The 26,977-nt window shown below is 42.8% G+C and overlaps 1 protein-coding gene across 1 annotated transcript in view; it reads left to right on the top strand.

Moving 5' to 3' along the window:
- Positions 1 to 15,395, top strand: part of TAF2 (TBP-associated factor 2) — a 172,530-nt gene extending 157,135 nt beyond the window's left edge. The window contains exons 22-25 of the mRNA XM_086803702.1: positions 5,334 to 5,424; positions 5,513 to 5,681; positions 5,836 to 6,013; positions 13,854 to 15,395. Of these exons, the coding sequence (XP_086659828.1) occupies positions 5,334 to 5,424; positions 5,513 to 5,681; positions 5,836 to 6,013; positions 13,854 to 14,985 (1,570 nt within the window). The 3' untranslated portion in view covers positions 14,986 to 15,395. The remainder of the gene's footprint in view (positions 1 to 5,333; positions 5,425 to 5,512; positions 5,682 to 5,835; positions 6,014 to 13,853) is intronic.
- Positions 15,396 to 26,977: the final 11,582 nt, after the last annotated feature.

Genomic DNA, 26,977 nt, shown 5'->3' with positions numbered 1-26,977 from the left:
TTAACGTCTTCAAAAGGCCATAATGACCTATGAGACCAAAAGTTACATCATGGTGTGTGTGAGAGAGAGAGAGAGAGAGTAATATTAGCGTCTACAAAAAGACCCCAAGGGTCTATGGACCAAAAGTGACAATGGTACGATGGATATACAGAGTCATGGAAAACTGAAAGAAAAAATAAAAAGAAAACATGTAACACTAGTGTATGTACATGTAATCAGCAGATGATCCTATGTAGAGTGACATGTGCCGTGATCAGCTGATGACGAGAGAGAGAGAGAGAGAGAGAGAGAGAGAGAGAGAGAGAGAGAGGAAAAGAGAGGAGGAGGAGGAGCAGGAGGAATATATTAACGTCTTGCAAAAGACCGAACGGGTCTATGAGACAAAAGGTTGAATCTCATCATGGAAAAAAAGGCAACATATCAAAGAAACTAACACTGATCCCTAGGTAAATGTAGATATGTATGGATTTGATAGAATGTGCAGCGGAAGAAGGGAAAGTGGAAACAAACGAGAGAGAGAGTGAGAGAGAGAGATGGAGAGGAAACGCAGGTGAGAACCTGCTCTTAATATCATCAACCAAGAATACATGTCCCGAGCAAGAGGGGAGAAAACATCGTATGTGAGGGACTGCAGGAAACAATGCTAAGCAAGGAGTGAAGATGAGGGAGGCAAGCCAGCTATATATATGCCCAAAAGTAGGTAGCTGACTAGCATCCACACGACTAGGTAAATGTCCACGACTAGGATAAATATCCAATACACCATAAAAATGGGGATAAAATAGGGGAAAAATATGTGAGGGGTGACCAACCCCTATAGCTATAACATGGTCAGCCCTAGAGGCTAAAATAGGACAGCAATTAGGAAGCCAGCAAGAAGGGGATGATGTCTAACACCCCCTCTCAGCATCGGATGCTGAGTGAACTCCAAGAAGCCAGAGACGTCGTCCTCGATCAAAGATGAAAGACTGCAGAAACAGGTACCAAGAAAGCTCCATAAGCAATCTCCTCAGCAACTCAGCTACAAAAGCACAGAACAAGCTGCCAGGTACACCGCTCCTTTGGAAGAAAACAACCATGCAGGCTGCGACGTGCTGCTCCAAATAATGATTCCAAACCCAAGTGTAAGAACACTCCCCGAAGTCGTATGTCGTGTATCCAGCTTGGAGAAGGTATGAAAAACCAAAACCAACCAAGATGAGATTCTGTATATAATCAATCCTCACTTGAACCCTCAAAAGAAATAGCGTCAATCTGCTCGAACTCTGTATCAAGAGTAGCCAAATGCTGTACAAAAGCATCCTCTGAAAAGGTCGGCATCACAAGATGTAAAGATTGTGTAGAAAAGATGGGGTCCATCTACTCGAACTCCGTATCATGAGTTGCCCAATGCTGTACATAAGCACACTCCACTGAGGTGGGCATCGCCAGATGAAAGGACTCCACATCCCCCTCTGAAAGATGATGTCATCGAACTGGTACAAGCCCAACCTGATTCCGATCCAAATCCAAAAAACTCTGGAAGTACCACTGTGCCCTAGGCACGGTTAGCAACCACAGATCCAAAGCATCCCATCGGGTCCAAAAAACCATCCTCCAAAACAACAAACCTGCAGAACTGGCAGGGGGAGGGGCATCCCCAGAAGCATCACAAAGAGAGGCAGAGGTAGACTCCGCACAATGAGGAAGGGAAGCAGGAATATATAACTTGCAATGGTAACAAGATCCCAAGAATCAGCAACAAACAAGTGATCCATGTGAAAGGATCGCACCTCACAGGCAAAACACCCTCCTTGTTTTGCAAACACTGCAAAGAACATAGGCTCGGACAAAATAAACTATGCTCAGGATCTCTGAAAAGATCACTGCTTTCCTTCAAAATCTGTAAACTCCTGTCACACAGAAGAAAGTCTCCACAGAAACAAAACAGCTCCCGAAACTGATCCTCAAGTGAAGTAGCGAGAGATTGGGCCCCCTTTGAGTGTAGAAAACTCCTTTGGGAAGCAAAAAACGTAGCCAAAACACTGCTGTCCAGCAAAAAACATCACTCCACCGCCAACAGAAGGCAAGGAACATGAAGAAACCGGGAAACTGTGTAGGCTAGGAACAAAGCATAGGTATAGATGCTCCGAAATCAGCAAAACGCTGACTGAAATTAGAAATTCAGTATCCTCCTCAAGTACCAAATTGCCTCCAAAGCCACAATCCAAACAAGAAACCCCCTCTGCAAGTGATCTGTGTCCATTGGAGAAGAAAACACAGCCAAACAAGGGCTACAAACTTGAAAATTCAGGACAACCAGCGTCCACACCTCCTATGAGGAAAAACGCTCAAGAGAAGGTACCTTCGGGTCCAACGGATGAAGCCCAAGTGAAGGTAGAGCTACCAGTAGAAATCAGTCCAGGAAAACGCAGAAACCATGGCTGCAAATCTGAAAACGCAGAGGTATTCGGGGCAGTAGAAAGGGCTGAATCTGGAAACGCAGAAGAAATAGGTACACCCAAGCCTCAAATCAGCGAATCGGCATCAGAAAACCTGTAGGAGAAAAAACGCAGCATGTAGGCTGTTGTTGTCTTGCACAGAATAGGCGGCCAGCACTGGGGGGGGGGGGGGGGGGGGGGGGGGGAGATAGATGTTGCTGAATACTAAAGACTTGCTGCAAAACTGCTGTAGACAACACCTACAGAAAAACGCAGCACTCCAAGGTGCTGCTGCCCTGAAAACAGAGCAGCCGACAGGTGAAGAAGGGATCTCAGGGGTCAAACCTATAAAGGATGACCTCGGGCTGCAATGGAGAAGCGCCTGGAAGAGGCAGGCGACCAGCAGCAAACCTGAGAAGAAAAAGCGCAGATCTGTCCATCTGCAGAAAAACGCAGAAACACAAGAGGTAGAGGAGGGAGCATCCAACACTGAAGCCACTGGCGCTCCGATACCATGATAGAATGTGCAGCGGAAGAAGGGAAAGTGGAAACATAGGAGAGAGTGAGAGAGAGAGATGGAGAGGAAACACAGGTGAGAAATTGCTCTCAATATCATCAACGATGAATACATGTCCCGAGGGATTGCAACAAACAATGCTAAGCAAGCAGTGAAGATGAGGGAGGCAAGCCAGCTATATATATGCCCAAAAGTAGGCAGCTGACTAGCATCCACACGACTGGGTAAATGTCCACGACTAGGATAAATATCCAAGACACCATAAAAATGGGGATAAAATAGGGGAAAAATATGTGAGGGGTGACCAGCCCCTATAGCTAACATGGTCAGCCCTAGAGGCTAAAATAGGACACCAAGCAGGAAGCCAGCAAGAAGGGGATGATGTCTAATAGGATCATCATCGTCATCACCATCCTTATCATCGTGGATACAAAGTAGGTGTAGAGGATACGGGGGTGCGAGTGTGGAGAGGGAGCTATCTATCGATGTATGGTAGAGGTCTATAAAGGATGTCCAGCATCGACAAGGGGGTGAGGAGGGTCCCTAGATCTGCAGGGCCGAGGAGAAGATAGGACGAGGTAGCAGCTATAGACACTTGGTGGCGGGCGAAGATCTCGTCAATCTGGGATTGGTGAGCTTGGGGTGCTCGAGGTCGAGGAGGGTGAGGCCATCTTGTTGGGAATCAAGGTCTTACTTGTGTGTGAACCCACTATTATGAGTGAGGAAGTATGTGTGTGTGTGTGTGTGTGTGTGTGTGTGTGTGTGTGTGTGAACTACCTCTTAGAGGGATACCAATAATATCTAGATATTTGTGTGTGTTGTGGCATAAGCAGTGATGTCAGGAGGAGAACCCTTGTGCTTATTAAAGGTACATGTACTTCGTTGAAAATTAATCAAGCAACTATCACATCATTTACAGTCATGTGAATCTCTCTACACTTGTACTCTTGTACTTTCTCACTGTCTCTCTCTCTCCTCCTCTCTTTGCTTCAATACCATAGCTATTTTTGACTTCACCTTCAAGCCACCATAGCTCAACTCTAACACCAACTCGTGTGGCTCTCCAAAGTGCGGTGGCATGAGGCAGGGTAACTCTAGTGGAGGGGCGAGATGGTGGCCCTCTCGTCGCTACTATGGCGGCCTCATTCGTCTGAGTGTCCTCCTCCTATGGGCATCCTTTAGAAGGACGTAATTGCTTTTGCCAAATGGGAGTTTTGCATAATTACATCATACCATAGAGCACTTTATCACCAATGTCAAAAACATTATCCCAACCATCCTTCACCTGCTCTGAGAGGACTGTTTTGGGTTGCTTGCACAATACCACATAATAGTCCTCATTGTCTGCATTTGTAGGTGCACTAATAACTGCAAAAATAGTCACCCAGCACTACCATGTTAGCCAATTGGTCGTTCTTATCTCAAGATGAAAAATCTAGATCCTACTATGCTGGGCATAGGGAACAGTAAATGATGGGATAGCTGAATAAAAACAGTCAATCAACCTTGTATACCGGGCAAGGGCTCATCCGCCCCGAGAGAGAGAGAGAGAGAGAGAGAGAGAGAGAGAGAGAGATTAAGCGTCTACTAAAGACATTTAATATATCTTAACCACACAAGGACTCATCCGGGAGAGAGAGAGAGAGAGAGAGAGAGAGAGAGAGAGAGAGAGATTAAGCGTTTACTAAAGACATTTAATATATCTTAACCACACAAGGACTCATCCGGGAGAGAGAGAGAGAGAGAGAGAGAGAGAGAGAGAGAGAGCGTCTACCATAGTCACATGGAACGGGAACGGACAGATGGAATGGGGGTCTGTTCTGGAACGGGAACGGGAACCTAGAAAGAAATGTCATCACCATATGGCTACCATTTGCAAGCTAAGGAGATGCAACAGCATATATTGCCAAGCCTTTTAGATGCAATGTCATACACCACATATAATATGATATAATCATAGAAAAATATTAAAATTCTCATTTACTCAGAAATTAAACCCAAAATGCCTTTAGCCAAGGATGCACATTTGCGGAACGGGAACGGGAACGACACAGGTTATGGAACACGTTCCCTCATTCCCAAGGCTATGGAACGGCATCCCATGTTACTATGGCGTCTACTAAAGACCCAATGGGCCTATGAGACAAAGTGATACAATAATGTCCATGGCATATCTCATCATGGAATGGAAAATAAATCAAAAACAAAACATAGACATAGCTATCTCATTGGGGTGATACAAAACTGTCCATGGAAACTCATCATCGAATTCTAGGAACATAGAAACATGAGAGAGAGAGAGAGAGAGAGAGAGAGAGAGAGAGAGAGAGAGAGAGAGCTCGCAACTGTGTATGCTGTTTATATTTTTTGACAGGTTGATTTCTGATTGACTGCAGGATAATGCCAAGTTACAACCATCTGCTTACCATTAGCTGCATTCACACACTTACAAAGTTAGCATTGAAATTTTCTCCTGTGCTACCACTGGTAGGGCTGTAATAATTACCACTCTTTTCAAGTTCATCTTATTTATCTGCTGAAATGACTTATGTATAAAGCAAAGGGCTTTGTGCAGGATCTCTTTGAACAGATATTGCTTCCCTTCAAAGATACAAAAACAATGCACTGGAAAGTACGAGCGGTAGTGTTGCAAGCATTCCTTGAGCTAGAGATCCATTTGAAAGGGCTTGATGCCGGGATCAACCTTGCTTTTCAGCTGATTGACACAGACCCATCTCTGAGAGGTAATAAAATAGTGCTATCGATTTGCAATCCATTAATGGGTGGTTAGGGGTCATTTCATGGTCCTTGTTAATGCCAAGAAGTTCCAGACTCTTTGATTTTTGATTGTTTCTCATCGGCCTTTTCTTCTGAACTTAATCTCCGAGTTTTTTGCAGTGCAAACCAAACTTTTTGCTTACATCTTACACATTAGTACCTTGCTAGAGGATTCAAAAGAATCCGTGCAGAGCACGACACTTTCCCGTTTGCTTTTTATTCTTCAAAGCAGGAAAGCCTTCAACAACACTCTCATGAGGCATCACACCTTCTGCATATTACAAGTTCTTGCTGGAAGGTAAATTTTTCCTATATTTGCAGAACTATGCATAACAGTGAAGCTTTTAATAATGTCCCTGTAGAGCCTATACTCTGAGCCTACCAAGTTACCAAGCTAGGCAAGAATTTTAGACTTGGTACATTTGAGTAGATTCCCTATTTACAGGTGTAAAAGAGTAATTTTTTTGGGTGGGTTATGTAATCCTTTGTCCCTACAGAGTGAGTGCAGCTCTGCAGTGGTCCATATTGTACTTGGAGCTGATCTATTTTACCTCTGTTCATCAAATTTTTGTTGTTAAAATATGAATGTCTCACTTCATTAGACATGGCGCGACGTTTTATTTCATGGGCTGTTTGTAGCCCTCTGTAGAAAATAAAGAAAGTTATAGTAATGTTCACAAAAGACTGAAAGGTGTATGAGACCAAAGATTTTGCATTACATCCATGAACTAAGGATATCACAAAATAAATATAAAACAATTTAGCTAAGAACACAACATTGAAGGGTATGACAATTTTACAATATATCCATTTACTTACTGAAACATGTAATATGAAAAACTTCCAAGCTTTAAAAAAAGGACGACTCAGCATCTGGGATACAAGCCCTCTATCTGGCCGATATGGATCAATGTGTCTCCACTGCATCTATGACCTCAAACGCTCTCCACATCCACTGCTTGTGGTTGTGCCTGTAGTGATGCACTCCTATCATAGTTGTCACGGTACGAAAATACGATACCGTACGGTACGATACCGTACGGGAATATTCGGTACGATATGAAATTTTGGGATACGGTACGATAAAATACGGTTTTTATTTTTTACACTTACAAGCTATGGAGCTTCAAGCTTGAATGTGAGGGAAGGTTGGGAGGGGAGGAGTCTACAGTGCTTGAGAAACCAGTACATGGATATGTGTCTCTCCCGGTTGGATCTCCCGATTGTCTCCAAAAAAGAACCTGGATGGGTAATGCAATACCAAAGGTCTCCCACTGTAGCGTTTATGACTAAGGGACCGTCCTTGCACAAATACGAGGAGTGCATCTAGGGTGATAAGTTTAGGGACTCCTCTCTAGATCAAAATGGCCATGTCCAAATGTTCTCCCTCGTGCATAACTTGAGAATCTAATTGTCTAGCCTACCTATACCAGGGATCCCCAAGTGATGTAGCAAGATTCTCTCATCCTACCAATCAAGTGTACACTACCAGTCTACCTCGCCAGATTTTTTAGGTCTCTCCACAACCCCATATGGAATACTGAGTGGACACGAAAGTTGCGAAGTATTGCGAGCATTTGGGATCTTCGTAAAGCAGGGTTTCTATTTTCTTTTAGCATTTGGAAATTTTTTTCAAGGAAAAAAAATTGGGGGGGGGAACCCTAACTCGTACCGTACGATATCGTACGAATTCGTACGGTATCGTACCGTACGACTCGTACGTACGAACAGGTTCGTACGCGTACGAGAAACAACTATGACTCCTATATCTCTGAAAGATATCGGCTCCAATGTGACCCCTGGGAGCAATTGTCATGTGCACAGTGTGTATCTACCGTATGCTACACGCACACAAGACTAGCTTCGAGGTTTGGGGAAGCTTGGAGCTAGGCAGGCTGATTAGCGAGCCGAGTTAGGGATAGACTAACGGGTGGGCACCCAAGTGTGGACGCCCGATGACCGGCCAAGAGCCTATAAAAGGGTGGCCAAGGTTAGTCATTAGATATATAGAGTCTCGCGAGATTTGTGAGAGCTCTATAGTCTGGAGCTGGATCTAGTGCAGACGTGCACCTGCTTTATGCAATCTCGAGGCCGGCAGCAATCTCGAGGCCCACGAGGGTAGCTTCGTGGCGGTATGGGACGTCGCGAGGTAGAGACTGGTCGGTATGTCAACCTAGTTAGCTCAGCTCGTGGCTCGGTGGGGACAGCCAAGACTATGGGCTTGCCCACGGCTGTCATGGTTGGGAGGTGAGTCAGGCCTGCACCCCCTTCTTGTTTGTTTGGTTTGTTTGCAGGTTTGAGTCATGTACCAGGAGCATTCTATGAGGAGATCCTTTGGGGTTTTGACAGTGGTATCAGAGCGTGCCTCATGAACGAGCAAGTCGGTAGGTAGAGAAGATGAGGTCGAAGAAAGGTATGTGTTCAAGAAGCTTGCTGTTTTGTTTATGCATGCTGCTGTTTTTTCAGATAGTATGTGCTTTTTCATCAAAGAACCCGTGAAGGAGAAGGTGGTATAGTAGGGTTGATTTGTTTTGCAAGAAGAAGAAGGCTAGATTCGGTGCTTGTGCAGTCGCACGAACTGTTGAGAGAGAAAAAAAAAGCATGTTTGCTTTTTGTTGAACGCGAGAGAGAGAAAGCGCGAGATGTGGATCGTTGGCGGTCGCGTGGTGATCGTGGGCGGTCGAGTGCTGATCGTTGGCAGTCGAGTGCTGATCGTAGGCGGTCGCGTGGTGATCGTGGGTGGTCAAGTGCTAGTCGTGTACTGCTGGCTGTTGGAGGCGCACGCATGAAGTCGGCCAGGCCTACGTACGCAGTCGGCCAAGCCTACGCAGGCAGGCGCCCAGGCCTACCAGGCAAGCGCCCAGGCCTACGCCGGCTTGTGGCCAAGCCTACGCAGGGCCACGCCTACGCAAGCAGGCTGGCGTAGGCTGGCACAGACAGCCACGCATGCACAAAGTGGCGCCGGCAAGAAAGCATGGACGGCAGCCAGGTGGCCGAAGACAGCAACGCAGGCGCCGGCAACGATAAATCCAGGAGGGAAGAGGGGGGAAAAAAAACAGAAAGGCATTGAAACGCCGATTTAGACTGTTTCGGTCTTTTTTTTAGATTAAACTTTTTTTTTAAGAGTTTAAAGGTCCCTCTAAGGTTTAAAGGTGTGTTTTTTTTTAAAAGAAAGCAATATATATATATGTATATATATATATATATATATATATATATATATATATAAACACAAAAGCAAAAGCTCAAGTTGCTTTTGGGGAAGGTTATACAAACCCCTTAAGTGGGCTTCTTGCCACACATCTCTCAAGTTTTCAAGCTCTCAAGCTCTCAAGTTCTCTCGCACTTTTATTGTGCAAAGATCGAAATTTCTCTCCACTTGTCCTCTTCAAGATGTCGACCCAAGAATCGGAGTTGGAGCCCCTTATCGAACGCGAAGGCTTGCCGGCTACGGAAGATACCGATGCCAATCTTTTTGACGATTATGTGTCAAAATCAGATTTCCAAGAGTTCAAAGTAGCTCTCGAAGCTTCTTCTTCGGAACGTCAAGCATAAATTGCCGCCCAGATGCAAGCTTTGCAGAATTCCATCTCTCTCTTGACCACTACCGTCTCTACTCTTTCGGGTATGGATACCTTGGCCTCTGCTTTAGGCCCCAACATTACTCCGAAACCGTTCGGGGGCGAGCAAAAGCAGCGTACCAAGGAGATCGTGGACACTTGGCTACATAAGTGGCAGGTCCATTTTCAGTTTTATCCATATGATGATGGAAAAAAGATCCAGTTAGCAACAGGTTTCCTCTGAGGCAAAGCTTTGCTTTGGTGGAAAGAACTCAAACCTAAGCCAACGACTTGGGCACAATTTGAAGACGTCTTCAAGAAGGAATCCTCAAGAGAGAGGATGATTATGATGATGTTGCCCGGTTTTCCGCTTTGACCATGACCTCGCAGCACCTCACTTATGAGGTCTACCTCTAGAAGTTTAGGGACTTGCAGCAGATGAAGCTACAAAGATGAATCCCACTACTCTTTTGGGGTTCTTCGTAGCTGGTTTACCAGACTCATACCGTTTACAGGTTAAAAATAACAAATGCAAAACATGGGACGAAGCCATTCATTCAGCTCGTATCTATGATGATACAATGGTCTCTTCCAAGTCTAAACCAGTTACCGAGCAGGGGAACAAGCATAAAAGAAAGTTCTCGGCACCTACGGCTAACACGACTGAAGGAAAGTCTTCGGACCAATCTTCGAAGAATTCAAGTTCGACACCAGCGAAGAAGAAACGACTCCTTAAAGCTTTGAAGCTCAAGGAGGAGGAACGTTGTTTCATCTGCGAAGAAAAAGAACACATGCGTAATGAGTGCCCGAAACAAAAGGGTGCAAAGACCAACGCAGGACCCAAGCCAAAGGCAGCTAACCAGTTGTCTTTGATAGGTACGTCAGTTACTATACTTTCTCGCCCTATTACATGTTCTGATTGTTTGTTCAACTCTAAAGTTTTTGACTTGAATGATCTTCTCCGAGTTTATGGAGAAGTGAATGGCCATAGAATCCACTTTCTTCTAGACCCTGGCAGTTCACACAATTTTGTTAACTATAAACTTGTGCAGAAATTGAGTCTTGATACGACACCCAACGATCATATCTATGAGGTACGCCTACCTGCGGGAAGGCAAGTATGGGATTGAAAGGTGGAGATGCTACCAATCCAGATTCAGGACTACAAAGATACTCTAGAATGCTATGTTATGCACCTAGAAAATATAGACTTGTTATTAGGGATAGAGTGGTTTAAGACTCTTCAAGTCCAGATAGATTAGTCTAGTCATATTTTTTATTTTCAACATAGGAACACCCTGTATAGTATTTTAGGTGATTATATACATCCCTCTCAGGGACCTCTTGTAAATACAGTTGATTTTGAAAATATAATGGATTCTTCTTTGTATATCGCTTTTCATTGTGTATTGATTCCACTTTCTTCATTTCTCATACCTTCCATGGATGTCAATGAATTCAGTGTATTTGAAAGCAAAGAATTACAGAAGATACTTGATTCGTTTCAAGATGTATTTCCTAAGGAACTGCCATCGGGTTTACCACTTGAAAGGGTAGTAGATCATCGTATTGACTTGATCCCTGGTGCTCATCCTGTCAATATTCCACCTTACAGGATGAGCCAAGCTGAGGAAGATGAGTTGGCTAAACAACTCGAAAATTATTTGAGGATGGGCCAGATCCGTCCAAGTAAATCACCTTTGGGTGCACCTGTGTTGCTTAGGAGAAAGAAGGACAACACCTGGAGAATGTGTATAGATTACAAGAGATTGAACAAGCTGACAATTAAGAACCGTTATCCTCTCCCTAGATCAGATGACCTGATTGGCCGGTTAGCAGGAGCGAAATATTTCATGAAGATAGAGTTACGTACTGGCTATCACCAGATACGTATTCATGAAAGGCATGTCGAAAGAATCGCCTTTCGGACTAGGTATGGCCATTACGAGTTTCTCGTATTACCTTTTGGGTTAACTAATGCTCCAGCCACTTTCCAGCAAATGATGAACGATCTTTTCGTGAACATTTGGGGAAATTTGTGGTGGTGTTCCTGGATGATATTTTGATATATAGTCATACTCTTGAGGATCATGTTAGACACCTCACGATTGTCTTATCTATTTTAAGACAGAATCGACTATATGCTAAATTAAGTAAATGTGAGTTTTTTATGACAGACATCATTTACTTGGGACACAAGATCACTAGAGATGGATTGAGCATTGACTATGACCGAGTTCAGAAGGTTCTGGACTGCCCTATATCGGGAACAATGAAACAACTTCGTTCTTTTCTCAGTTTTGTTGTTTTTCTTCGGAAATCTGTGCGGGAGTACTCTCAGATCACACTACCGATGACCGACTTGTTGAAAGGTCGTGGACGTAAGATATATATACATGTATTTTTATATCTTATGATAGTGGCCACACTACTTTAGTTTAGGGAAAAGGAGATCACGTGCAAAACAAAATGTTCTAGCATTTTCCACAGGCAATGATGTGAATAGCCTTAGAGTGTGTGTCAATTTTCAGCACTACGATGTTTTTAGTAATTTTCTTTTTAATATTTTTAGAGATTTCTTTTTTTATAAGATGTATATAATAGGCACTAACCCTCCCCTCTCATAATACTTCAGCATGATGCAGCACGTAATTTTTTGCAAGATATTTAAGAAATGTTATAAGTTGCGAAGGAATTTAAGGGGAGTATGTCATGTTGTGCACAGTGTGTATCTACCGTGTGCTACACGCACACAAGACTAGCTTCGAGGTTTGGGGAAGCTTGGAGCTAGGCAGGCTGATTAGCGAGCTGAGTTAGGGATAGACTAACAGGTGGGCACCCAAGTATGGACAGGCGGGCGCCCAAGTGTGGCGTCCGATGACCGGCCAAGAGCCTATAAAAGGGTGGCCAAGGTTTGTCATTAGATATATAGAGTCTCGCGAGATTTGTGAGAGCTCTAGGGTCTGGAGCTGGATCTAGTGCAGACGTGCACCTGCTTTATGCAACCGAGGTCGGCAGCAATCTCGAGGCTGGCGAGGGTAGCTTCGTGGCGGTATGGGACGTCGCGAGGTGGTCGGTATGTCAACCTAGTTAGCTCGGCTCGTGGCTCGGTGGGGACAGCCAAGACTGTGGGCTTGCCCACGGCTGTCATGGTTGGGAGGTGAGTCAGGCTTGCACCCCCTTCTTGTTTGTTTGGTTTGGTTGCAGGTTTGAGTCATGTGCCAGGAGCGTTCTACGAGGAGATCCTTCGGAGTTTTGACAGCAATGGTGGTCAAAGTACCTCTTGTCCTCTTAGTTTTGCTGCCTGGTCGGTTTGGTGAAGTCATTTGACTCCTGGGAGCGCAGTTGCCACTAATTGCCAACCTGGTGGCACCATCCACACAAGTTGCTGGAATGCGCTGCTGATCCTAATAAAAGTTCCAGAAGTAGGTAGCAGATGGAGAGGGCTGCAAGTGTGTGCTGGATGCTACTTTGACTTGTCAGCTGAACACATGTCAGCTGGACACCCGTCAACCGAACACTTGTTAGTTGGGACACTTGTCAACCAAACACATGTCAGCATAACATTTGTCAGCTGAACACTTGGGGCAGGGCTGGTGGGCTACATTTATCACAGACTGTGTAGTTCTAGGTTATGATGCTCTCGCATGGACACCACCTCTCTTTCGGCTTCAATTTGGAGCATGAGACCCTAATCTAGCCCATGGAAATCCCAAGGGTGTGACACATATGAATTCCAAGTTAATCTGGCATTTGGATAAACCCATCTGCATTCACTGTGAAGTGGTCTCAGTATAAGTTTATTTGTGGAGGAGAGTCTCAACATGTATCCATGTCCCATGAACATATATGCCTAATTTTGTCTCTACTGACTCTATTCAGCTCCAATGACTATTCAATTCCTGCCTTGCTAGCTGACCCGGACTGAAAAGTTGGCATCGCATCTATGGATTGGCCATGTGTTGTCAGCCTTCTGGTCACTTTGGCATACTAGCAGCTCTCTACCCCTTATGATACTAGATGCATTAATTAAGGTGTCAATCATCAGAGCTGTTGTCTTCCTTCTGTCATGTTCCCAAGAGATCCTACCCTTATGAAGTGACTAGCTAACCTGAAGCATCTGTGTGTAGCGGGCAGGCTGCATGTTCTGCTATAATAATGTGGTGCAGGATGGAGGGGTTGGTTGCTATCTATGAGATGTGCAACCTAGCTGCAACCTTTCTATGAAGCTCGAGTCAGTTATCAAAGAGCAAAAACTTTCTTCGTACTCGTTGGCATTGTGCCTGGAACCTTTCTATGAAGCTGGAGCCAGTAATCGAACTGGAAAAACTTTCTTTGTACTCGTTGGAATTGTGCCTGGAAGCATTGCCTCTACATATGCGTGCATGTGCGAATGCGCGTGCGCGCACACATACACTGACTGTTTACTGATTGCGCTTCTATTGTCTCTACATATGTGTGTGTGTGTGTGTGTGTGTGTGTGTGTGTGTGCGTGCGTGTGTGTGCATGTTTTCTTCCTCTCCTCAAATTTATTAGGAAACCTTGTTTCATTATATATGTACTTTTGTTTTTTTTCAGGCCAGCTACATTGTTTCGTATGGGAAGGTCTGACAGAAGCCTCCAGTCAGCTCCAAAAATGGCAGCTCCAGTGGAAAATATGACAGCCCAAGAGCCGAAAGCCAATACCACTTCCATAAAAGTACGCCTTCAACAACCGCCAGAGACTCCCGTGACTCCAGTTGAACCTGTTCGTATTCGTTTGGTTACCACTGGTTCACAATCATTGAAAGAAACTGTTCCAACAGCAAGTGGGACATCTAGTGGAAAGCAAGAAAGTGATCGGAAAGTGGGGGTTTTGAAACTGAGGTTGAAGCCAACATCATCTACCCAGGATAATGTTCTAGAAGATGTAAAAAATGAAGGCCATGGGTCTGGCCCAGTCCAGAGCTCTTCAATGTCGGTTGATATGGGTGTGAAGAAAGAGCTCCTTACTGCTGAGAGTCCCCTTAGTATTAAGCATGGAGGATCTGGAAATGCTTTTGTCAAGGAGGAAAGTGATGGCATAGATAAAAGTGAAGTGCAAAAGGATCCATCTTCTTCTAATGACAGGAGTGTTGGTAAAAATGGTGAATTGAGAAAACGCCAAAAACCTACAGGCTTGAAGGATTTGACAACCAAACAACGTACCAAGACCTTGGATGTTCTTGTAAATAGGATTGTGTTAGATGCTGGTACTTCTGTGTCTGGTAGGGAGCAACAAGCGGATGTTGCAGAAAGCCTTGTGGAGTACCGGCAAGAAGAGAATTTGCAGGAAAATATGGTGCAGCAACCAATGATCAAGCCAGAAGAGGATGACTCTTCTAAGATTGAGATGGGAGTTGCAGATGACAGTGCTGCACATAAGCAAAAGAAGAAGAAGAGAACAGAGGAAGAGAGGAAAGACGGGGGGAAGAAGAGAGAACGGGAAAGAGAGAAGCACAAGCATGATTTTGGCTCTCATGAGAAAAGGCAGGACAGACACAATGACCCGGATTATCAGGAGAAAAAGCGCTTAAAGAAGGAGAAACGGCGACAGCAGCAGCAGCAGCAGCTGTTGCTTCAAAACCCAGACAGGAATCAAGCACCTGAACCTGGAGTCGATTTTTTGCATTCAAGGCCTTCCATGGGCACTTCGGAGAAGGTTGTCCGCTTGAAGATTAAACGATTGTAAAAAAGGTTCAAGTGGATAGCTTAATGTAATCATGAGGCTCGCATTGTAAATGTGAATGCAAGGTGATGTAAAAAATTCCCTTGGTCTCTCTAGTGGTATATGCTGTCTGTCTCTGTCTCTGTCTCTCTCTCTCTCACGTAATAAGACCTTTCTTCAAAGTCTATGCGTAACCATACATGCAAGGCAAATGGCGCAAAATGTCTCCATTGCAATCCCTTGCAAGTTTTTGCTGAGAGGGCACACCTACTTCAACTCCATGCCTTTCACACAGTTGCTGCCTTTCGCAGTGCCCATCACCTCCCAAGCAAAGCATCAAACATTAGCATGACAGATCTGAAGGGCACTGAGAATAACTTGTTGGAATGCTTTGCCTATGATTAAGCAGTACATGCTCCCCTGACAGCTTTGAAGCAGTGCATTGACCCTTGCAGAGTGAGGCGCTAGAATCTAGTCAATTTTCAGTCTCTTGAATCTCTATGCTTGTTAATTGGTTCTCCTGGCTGTATTCGGCCTCAAAAGACATCAATATAACGTGTGTGTGTGTGTGTGTGTGTGTGTGTGAGAGAGAGAGAGAGAGAGAGAGAGAGAGAGAGAGAAATGAAATGATATATTAACGTCTCTAAGAGGCCATAATGGCCTATGAGACCAAAACTAAGTATATCTGAAGTTGGTGTCTCATCAAAGAGAACAACGAAATGAAACTGAAAAGTACAATAAACTGAGTCTTACAGTTATAAGAACTGTAAGTAAGACTTCTAGATGATACTGTGAATCTTACAGTTATAAGAACTGGAAGTAAGACTCCTAGATGATACTGAGTAGAAAATACTAGAAAATGTATATCAAGTAGATCCATATATGCTGATCAGTTGAAGTGCTGCCCTCTCCTCAGATCAAGTATCTCCGCCATGGGGCTGTCTAGAATGGAGAGGTCGCAGAAGCGAGGTAGGCGCTTCCGATGCCGAGCAATAGTGGCTCTGATAGGGCGATGGAGAGGATGCCGTGGTAGGGAACCTGGTGGGCATGGCCGATGAGCATGACACAAGATGATTGCTCTATCAGTGGTTACTCCTTGGGAGTGTGGCCGGTGCCTTGATGGCCCGATGGAGGAGGTATCAGGAGGGGTGTTGGCTGGGTTGTTGGTGCCAAAGAAATCTGTCAGGATCCTCTGTCTAGGTACATTGTGGCTCGGTCTCCTGTCTACCAAGAGGGTCTCTATGTGTCTCCTAAGCTCAAGTACAATCCTTGGCATCTCTGATCCTCAAACTCCATGACCCTGCGTAACGGCCCAAAACCCTCTCAGGAGAGGCAGTGATATCTCCCTCAGATCTCATAATAGATTGTACATCAGCAAATGTAGTGCTACTGTCTCTGCCTCCTGGTAGCATAGGTGATAAATGCGGTCATTCAAGATCTGATGCACATATCGCCTCGTCTCAATCCGCAGTTGGTGTGATGAGGTCCGAATCTGTCTAATGGCACAACGTATCCCATGTGATAGGTGTACATCCATGTACGTCGGGCGGGTGATAAAATCATTTGGTGAGGTGTAGAAAATGGCTCTTGTAATGAGCCATTTTCGTGCGAAGGGCTCATGGGGACTAGTCCATGTCCTCTCTATGTTCACTCTGACGATATCCATCCTAATCACGCGGTTCTGCTCTGAGCGGGTGAGATCCAAAAATGGACAATCCAGGTTGTAATGAAAGTGTGGTAGTGCCTCTATTGGCAAACCATGTAGGTCAAACCATGATCTCATCTGAGCATACCAGCAATGAGTATCTGCATCCTCTACCAACTGCATGGATGAGGTCAATGTCAATCGAGAGTACATTTGCCGAGGGAGCTCCCATAGCCGCTGTAAAAAGGTTAACTGCTTGGAATAGGGTCTTGGTCACTATTGGTGCGGCACCTAGCTCAGCCCGAACAATCTCATGTGGTATTGATGATTTGCTCCGAATCATGCGGGCAATCGTCATAATCAGTGGTCTCTCCATTTGCCTCCATCCCTCATCCATCCCTCTGAGATCTGTGATGCATGCTGGCCCCCCAAATTGGAGCTCCGTACAGGAGGGTTGGTGTGACAAGTGTATCAAATAGCCACAATTTGGTGTGTGGCTCTTGAAACTATATGTGTGCACATTGCCTCTCAAGTGTCCCCAAGGCTGCATGCCCTTGAGCTAATCTAGCTGCTGCTGCCTCCTTTAGGGAGAAACGCGGCCTTGTGAAAGCAACTCCCAAGTAGACATATGACCCGACGTACTCAACCGGCTCCCCTCAGAAAGTGAATTGAGGCTCTGATCTCGTCACCCATGCCTCTGTGGTGTTAAACACCATAACCTTGGTTTTCCCAAGGCTCACTGTCAGATCACTATCTGCGCAGAATACCTGTAATGCATCTAGATGTCTTTGTAATCCCTCCGGAGAGTCTGAGATTAGAACAATATCATCAACATATAACAAGATGGGTATCGACATCCTTGCTAGGCATGCCCCTGGGCCTCCCAATTTGTCTACATAATTGGAGACCACATCAATGTATAGTCCAAAGAGGGTGGGCGATAGCGGGCATCCCTGCTTCACCCCTATCGTGCTGGTCACCATATCGGATAGTCCGCTTGGATCTCGGGACTCTGCTTGTCTCACAGACTCATACAAAGCATATATCCCCCACTACATATCCTCAAGTACCTCAATGTCATGCAATTTGTGCATAAGCCTGGCACGTGGTATGGTATCGAAGGCTTTGTGGAAGCCCACAAAGCAGCAATATATCCTTCTCTTCTGTGCTTTGCCCTCTTCAATAAGTGCCCAAAGTGTCGGTATGTGATCCAAGGTAGTAAATCCTCTTTTGAAACCAGCCTGTCCTTGTGCTCGATGACCATGTCTCTTTGCCCAGCGGCTCAACTCCGACTCCAATATAGAGCCATATAGTTTGGCCAAGTAATGACCAATCATGATTATCCTGTAGTTGCCTGGTACCATGTACGATGATATGCTCTGTCCAACTTGTCGGGAAACCCTCACAAATGGCAGGATTAAACACGTACGATCAGCAGAGCCAAAGTGTTGCGTGCATATGAGAAGTGCTCTCCAACTTGCCCATCATGATTTTGTGCCTTTCCATTCTGTAACTTGTCTATCACATCTAGCACCATCCACATAGTAAAAAAGGTGCTGCTAGTTGGTCTAGCTCCCAATGGAGGAGGGGTGGGAGGGTTGTCCAGGTGCATCATATAGCTCTCTAGCATAAGCATGCCATGCCTTAGGTGAAATAATCGGAGTACCGGGCTGTCTCTCCTGAAACATCTTCCATGTCCTCTTGCTGTGTTATTAATAAATCTTCATAGCCATAAAAAAACTTGATAAATAGACAAGAAGATAAATAAAGCAAACTATGCACGACATAGTGGGTTCAATCTTCCGCTATGCATGAGTGAGCACGCTTCCTCATGCATGTATTTATGTATTAACCAAAAAGCAAGTGCTCACAAATATAGCTTGATACATTCAACTTTGGGCCATTAATATCAAAAAGTAAGTTGGTCCCCAAGCTAGTCTATTTACATTATAATTGTAGCAATTTAATTAAATGAATCTATGGGTCGACGACCATCGTTGCACATCAATATACGACGGTCGAGCACCGGCCAAAATCCATCGCATCCACGTTACTCCGTGCACTGATTTGCTCACCAAAAACACAAGACATTAAATCTTGCTTATCCGCCAGACATGATGCGATCATTGTCTACGCTCTCGCTTAGTCAATCACGACCATGTGGCAAATGGGTGTACCATAAATATCACATTCTCACTATCAGTCTCAAAGTGCATTGGAAATTATAAAAAACCCCATCTTTTATGCTCATAAAAAGCACGTTGAGGTGCATTATTGTTATTTCAAAGAGATGCCCCATGGTGGAGAGATTGACTTGGCATATGTGCCTACGCATGACAATGTGGCAGATGGTTTTACAAAGCCTCTTACTAGAGAGAAGTTTGAAGCCTTTCGCCAGGCTTTAGTTTTACTTCCATTACAGGATTGATATGTCATACCCATGTTTCTGTTCACATCACTCCAGGGGGTTTGTTACACTTACAGTGTCCCTCGGGCAGTTTTGGTGTGAACGTTCTCTGTACTCGACAATTTTTAGCCTAGTGTTAGCTAGAGGCTTTTTCCTCGTGCGACCACACCCCAGTGTGGTGGTTCTTAATACTCAGGGATATCCTTGTACATTCATTCTCATTCACTTATATCAAGGAGATAACATTCTTTTTGAGGGCATGTGTTTCGTAATTTTTTGTTTATCTTAGCACCTAGTCCATATCTAAGAGGTAGCTACCACTAGGGTTAACTAATATACTTCTAGAGCATAAGAACTTCGCATACTCCGTTGGCATATGTCTTACATCGTCTTTAAATAGAAATACCTTCTACTAAGTCCTCTAAGAATCTAGAAATCACTCACCACATAGTAACAACTAATGTAAAACTTAAACTAGCCAATTGTGTGTGAGCATGCAAACAATATATGCAAAAGTGAAAAGCACATAAAGAACAAAAGATTATGATTTGAACACCTGTTGTAGTGCTCGTTGATGTTGCGCGTTTGTCTTGATGCATTGCTGATGTGCAGATTGCTTCTCTTTGCTCTTTGTAGGCATTGCAATCAAATATTTTCATAATTAATTTCATAATTTTGATTTCAATAACATACTACGGGGTTAAAGAGCAACTGTCCTCAGTTGTGTGAAGTAAACAAAAGCAAGGGTGGCCAACCTCATGCAAATGTGCTGTCTCAGTCGGCGAATCGGTACTAAATCAACGTGTTGTGTCAGACGTCGAATCGGCACTAGAGTAATGTGCTGCCTCAGTCGATGAACCGGCACTAAATCAACATGCTATCTCAGTCTGCAAATGGGTACTTAAATAATGTGTTATCTCAGTCGGCGAATCGACACTAAATGAATGTGTTGTCTTAATCCGCGAATTGGCACCAAAACATGTGGAGGAACTGACACTGCCTCAGTCGACGAATCCGTGTCCATAAAAGAATCAATGTGAATGTGAGTGGTATGCCAGAATCAAGTGTCGGTAGTGCAGGGTAAGCGATGTTTCAGGAATCCACTGTGATTCCTCAATAAAATGATTCTTATACTTTACCAAATAATGATGATACATAGTGCTAATACGGGTGGTTGTCTGGTCATGGTCTATAATACTTTAAGGTACTAGAACTTCAGAGTCATCCTCGAGGAGAGGTGGATCATCAATAACAAGGTTAACAGGAGTGGGGCCTTTAAAGGGTCTCAATAAACTAATGTGGAATGACTTATGTATCTTCTAGTGAGTGGGAATGCCCAAGTGGAATGCATTTTCATTAATTTGTATAATCGTGAATGGTCCATAAAATCTAGGAGCCAACTTGATCTTAGGATGCTTGGCAATATTCTTTAAGCGTCTTTTCTCTATGCGAAGCCAAACTAAATCACTTTCTTTGAATTTCATTGGTTGTTGTTTCTTATTGGCTTGAGCTGTGTATTTCAACTGTGCTCGTTTAATAGATTTAGTGACTTCAACTAAAATAGTCGTATGGTCATGAGCTAGAGTGTCAGCAAGTAGAACATCACTAATTATAGTAGAGACAAGAATGGCAAGTTTCTTGCCATAGACAATTTCAAAGGGAGCTTTAGCAGTAGTCGAATGGAGGGTATTGTTGTATGCAAACTGAAGTAGAGACAAATGTTGATCCAAATTAGAGGGTTGGTCAATAGTGTAGGATCTAAGATCTATAATAGTGTTGTTGGTAGCTTCAGTCTAGCCATTGCTTTCTGGGTGGAAAGCGAATGTAAAGTCCATTTTAGAACCTAAATTCTTGAATAAAGCAACCCAAAAATGATTGCAAAAGCGGCCATCTTGGTCAGAGAAAATGACTTTGGGAAAGCCATGGTGAGGAAAGATAGTCTTAATGAATAGCTTAGCAGCTTGAGGGGAAGATAAGGTCTTCTTGCAAGGTACAAAGTATGCTTGCTTGTTGCTAAATATATCAACTATGGTTCATATCATGTCATTATGAGAGGAGATAGTCGACAAGCCAGTAATAAAATCCATTGAAATCTCTTCCCATGGACCTTTGGGAATAGATAGAGGCATTAAAAGACCAAAGGGTTTACCATGATGGCGTTTAATTCTTTGACAAACAATACATTTAGACACAAATTTTGTAATGTCATGTTTCATGTCAAGCCAAAAGAAATATTCTTTACATGCAGCTAATGTGGATTGAATTCCTCTATGTCCCATATATGCAGGAGCATGCATCTTAGTTATTGCTAGTTCTCTCAATGGTGCAGTGATGCAAAGTCTCTTTTGAAAGAACAAAAATCCATTTGTATAAGAATAATCATTTAGTTGCCAAGAATTGTTAACATGTATGGCATTCCATGTAGGTGAAAAATCAGCATATGAGTCAATCATGGCATCAAAAGATTGCACTTGAATAGCACACATTATAAACATGGTTAAGTTCATCAAATGAATTAGAATTGTAAATAGAAATTTGGTTATCATCAAAGGGTCTACGACTAAGAGCATCTACAATTACATTAACGCGGCCTGGTTGATATTGGATCATAGAATGAAAATTTTGGATAAAAGAAGTCCATTGGATATGGCGAACCGATATTAAAGATTGGGTCAACAAGTGCTTAATAGCATGTTGTTGATCCATCTTTATGAGTACCTCAGATCCCATGAGATAATGCTTTCATATTTTGAGGGCATGCACAATAACCAAAAGTTCCTTGTCATAGGTACTATACTTGGCTTCATTGGGTTTGAGCTTGCGGCTCTCATAACCTATGGGATGGTCATCTTGCATGAGGATTGCGCCTATGCCAGATTCGCTAGCATCTGTGACAACCAAAAAGAAAGGATGGTCAAAGTCAAGTAGTTGTAGGACAGGTGCATGGATCAATAAATACTTTAAAGTTTCGAAGGATTTTCGTTGACTCACCCCATCGAAAAACTGTCTTCTTACGAAGCAAGATAGTCAATGGGAGAGCAATGAGAGAAATTCTTTACGAACTTGCGGTAAAAACCTACTAGATCTAGACTAGACCTAGAAGATATCTAACTTCATGGGCGTTTTTAGAGGTAGGCTAGTCTTGAATGGTTTGGACTTTCTTAGGATCTGGCCAATATTATATGGCTTAGATACTCCATCTCAGTTTGAAAGAAAGAACATTTGTCAGGGTTAGCATATAATTGATTTTTCCTTAACAAATCAAAGACAATGTTTAAGTGATCCTTGTGTTCTTCTTTAGAGTGACTGTAAACAAGAATATCATCAAAGAAAACAATCACAAAGTTTTGATAATCTAAAAAAAATTTGTTCATCATGCGTGCAAATGTGGCAGGAGCATTAGTGAGACCGAAGGGCATGACAACGAATTTATAATGTCCTGATTTCTTGAAGATATCAGCAGGATCCATACGGATTTGATGATACCCAGACTTTAAGTCAATTTTACTAAATACACTTGCACCTTTCAATTTGTCTAACAAGTCATCAATTCTAGAGATTGGGTAGCAATCACTTTATTTAGTGCTCTATAGTCTATGCACATCCTAGTGTTTTATTCTTTTTCTGCACAAGCAAGATAGATGCACCAAACGGGGAACTACTAGGGCGAATGAGACCTGTCAAGTAATTCAACTACTTGATGTTGCACTTCTTGTTGGTGCAAAGAGCCATGTCTATATGGTGCTTTGTGAGGCGGTTGAATGCTTGGAAGAAGTTCTACCTCTTCTGGTCAAAGTCACCACGAGAAGGAGGTAGATGGGGAGGATAGTCATCTGCAACACAATCATTAAATGAAGAAAGATATTTTTGTGTTGATGTGGTGAAAGAGAAGATTCTTTCGTTTCCACTTGATTAACATAAATCATGTACACTCTCATGTTTCCTTAATGCACGACATGCTTGTGTGTGAGAGATAAGTGGAAACATTTCAAGAGAAGAGTGACTAGATAAAGAGAGATTGTTTATTGAAATTAAAAGGCATTGTGTGTGTATGATAATCAATCCGTGGATTATGTTGGTGTCTAAATGGCATACCAAGAATAACATCTGTGAAGTGCAGAGGTGTAATAAGAAAATTTTACTTTTTTCTATAAGGACCAATAGGAATTTCGAGATCTTTTATTTCATGTGTGCCATTGTACCTAGTTCCCTTGAAAAGCAGATTTTACTTTATAAGCAGAAGGAGAAGTTTGAAGTTGGAGTTTCCTAACAAGTCTTTCTGAGATGAAGTCATGGGAACTATCATTGTCATGTAAAACACATAGTTCAGAACCATTTATATGACCTTTCATTCGCAAATAAAGCATGTATTGAGGGAGGCATATCGGGATCAATATATTCTGTGTTCACCTCGGATTGAAGAGCATCTTCAGTCCAATAATCTAGAGCGAAGTCGAGATCATCAATAGTGCTATCCTCTTCAATATAGTGGATTTTTGTCGACGAAGGATTGTCCTTTGAAAGCTTAGCAGGACACTCAGATTGTTTATGGCATTTATAACAAAAGATGGGATATTTGTGCTGCGATCAACACGTGGTACGTGCACGCTATTGTGGCTAAGTTGGGGCTTTGAATGTACATCATTTGGCTTTGGAATTAGCCACATTAGATACATTTTTATTTGGAAAAGTTGCACGAGTGTGTTGTTAAAAGTGTCAGTGCTGCATGGAGTAACAAATGATTTACGAAAGTTACGATTGTTTGTTACCCAAGACGATTGTCGATTTTGAGTTGCCGCTTGTGGTGGGCGAATTTGAGTAGCCTTTTGAGAAGAACGAACCATCTGGGCAATAGATTGAAATTCTTTCTCTCCATCGTGAGCGAAAGAAATTGCTTCATAGAGTGAAGAGGGCTTCAAAGTATTGGTTTTTGCTTGTATACCACATTGAAGACCATCTTCGTATTTGCATTGAAGTGAATCTTTAAGCACATCTTTGAGCATACGAAGGAGTACGAGGTGTTGCCAAAAATGCTCAATATATTGACTCACATTTTCACCTTCAATCCATGAGAAATTTGACCATGCGCGACGCGCGTGAAGATGAAACTGAGGTGGTAAGAATGATTTTTTGACCTTTTCTTTGAACGAGGCCCAAGTGCCAGGGTGATCAATGCTATGGCGGAGCACATTCTACCATAAAGCAGCTTTATCATTCATGTGGTTGGTGGCACATTTGATTTTGTCACGCTCGAAAAAAATTTCTTCGGCAAAGTAGTCATGAAATTGACTCAACCATGATAAAGCAATTTTTTCATCTTTGCGACCATCAAAGCGAGAAAAAGTAAAGGAGGGACGACTTATCTTTTGTTCTTTGCGGGTTTGTTGAGCGTCGAATGCGGCTCGTAAAATTTTAGTAATTCGGTCATCCTCAGCGTCCGAATCCTGCAGTTGTTTGTCACGGTCTTGTAATTGTCGTTCCGCATCTTGAAGTTGTTTTTGCAACAAATAAGTTGTTCCGGAGTAGCATCGTATCCACGTCGGAGTTATGTTGCAATGAATTGTCGCTTGATGATAGCATGATGAAGAAAATTGAAAGTTACCCGAGCAAAAATGAATTAAGCTTGTGAGTTGTCCTTGATTTGCGCCAAAAAGAGATATATATAAGCTTCTCCTCTCCACGGCTATATATAGAGAAGAGAGAGACATATATATATGCTTTGCTGGATGTTTTTTTTAAGATTTTATTTATTTTAAAAACTGCACCAAACGCTGAATTACTGAAACGGCATAAAACGCCGGTGGTTGCTGTCATCGGCGGTCTCTGAGAGAGAGAGAGAGAGATGGCAGTGAGAGGCGGCCGGCAACTGTCGAAGACTTAATAAGACTTAATATAAGGCTTTATTTAAAGCCTTAAGAAGTACATAAGTCTTAAAGCTTAACAAATCCATGCGGTGGAGATAGTTGAGTGCGTGCTGAAGGCGGCATGGGTAGTGAGGCAGGAGGCTCCAAAGCTTGATAAATACCAATGTTATTAATAAATCTCCATAGCCATAACAAAGCTTGATAAATACCAATGTTATTAATAAATCTCCATAGCCATAACAAAGCTTGATAAATAGACAAGAAGGACATAAATAAAGCAAACTATGTACTACAAAGAGAGTGGGTTCAATCTTCTCCCATGCATGAGTGAGCATGCTTTCTCATGCATGTATTTATGTATTAACCAAAAAGCAAGTGCTCACAAATATAGCTTGATACATTCCACTTTGGGCCATTAATATCAAAAAGTAAGTTGGTCCTCAAGCTAGTCTATTTACATTAAAATTGTAGAAATTTAATTAAATGAAACTATGGACGGGTGACCATCATTGCACATCAAAATACGATGGCCACGCACCGGCCAAAATCCATCGTACCCACGCTACTCCGTGCACTAATCTACTCACCCAAAACACAAGACATTAAATCTCGCTTATCCGCCCAACATGATGCAACCACTGCTCCATGTTCTCGTGCATAGCCAGTCTCACGACCATGTGGCAAATGAGCGTACCATAAATATCACATAAAATATCAAATAATTTCACAATTAATTCCATAATTCTCATTTCCATAACATGTCTTTCCCCAGGAAGAGTTTGTAGATCTCCTTCTCTAACTTAGCCAAGTAGGCTCGTTTCTTCCTTCGCATAAGGCGCCAAAAGATCATCCTAGCCTGTCTCTACGTGAGTCCCAATCGCAATCTCACGCTGTATTTCTCCTCATGCTCAGCTTGGGATTTCTCCTTATTATATTTGCATTAGGCAAATTGTGACAATTTATAACAATTTCTCAAGTGTGTTTCACACAACGAATTTAACATAGTACAATCAATCTTAGTCAACTCATTAAAGAGTACACTTGATTCTATAGCTTTCTTTGGTTTACACGTACAAAGATGTGTTTCTTGGGTGAAGACAATATTTCCTCATCCAAATTGAGATAACTCCTTTGTGTCTGTTTCAGCTTGCTTGAAGAGTTTAGTTACTCCAAGCATAAATAGTGGTGTCAATTCCAATCTAAGGCCTATCTCATAAGAGTTTTTGCTACTTAAAGAGTTCAGTTATTCCAAACGTATATAGTGGTGTCAATTCCAATCTAAGACATATCTCATAAATGGTGTCTCTTGATTTCCAAAGTACATCAATTATAGCCTAAATGCATCAAATTCTTGGCATCTATACAGTTGGGTAATGGTGCATACTCTGACTCGTAGAGCTCATCTTCCAAAGTATGACGAAAAGCTTGGTACACATTGATTAAAATAGTCCTATATGTATGGTATTTTGATTCTTCTTCTAGGAACCCTCTAGCCATCGCGTAGACTTTCCATGTCCACAAGTTCACCTTTACCATTCTTTCAAAGGTAGGTGTGATATTTGTATCCTGGTCATAGTTCCAATATGGCTTCTTGTATGTAAGGTCACCCTAGGATCACATTATAGGATCCTAGTTGCTTGTAAAAATTCTTCACTAAATTGCTCAAACTAAAGGTTTTTACTTTTAGATCTCTCAAGAGTCTAAGTAGTTTAGTTATAGTTTTGTCTACCAGTTTCATAACCAAATCAGACGCCTTGAATGGGTGGTTTTATTGAGAGCTCCAAGCAATGTGCTTAGCGTTGACACCAACACCATCATCTAGTATTAATGTGGCTCCCTTTTTTAGGTGTATTTCATGTATTTGTGTACCATTGGTAGCATTTCCTCAATATCATCACTTTCATACTAATGTCCAAGCTTGTTTACATGCACATTAGGTAGCTTTTCCTTTTCCTCAGTCATACCTCATTTGGTTTTTCACACTGGTTTGGGTGCTAGCTTGGGTTATGCTTTGTCTTCCACAATTTGCTCATATAATCTCCCTTCCATCTAGTCCTTCAAATCCCTCATCAATCTTGTAATAGAGTTGAAATAGGAACC

This window comes from Cibotium barometz, chromosome 1 (genome assembly GCF_041138505.1).
Source record: "Cibotium barometz isolate CiBa-2024 chromosome 1, ASM4113850v1, whole genome shotgun sequence".
Taxonomy (NCBI): Eukaryota; Viridiplantae; Streptophyta; class Polypodiopsida; order Cyatheales; family Cibotiaceae; genus Cibotium; species Cibotium barometz.
The sequence above is the reverse complement of the archived record's forward strand: the minus strand, read 5'-3'. Positions and strand labels throughout refer to the sequence as shown.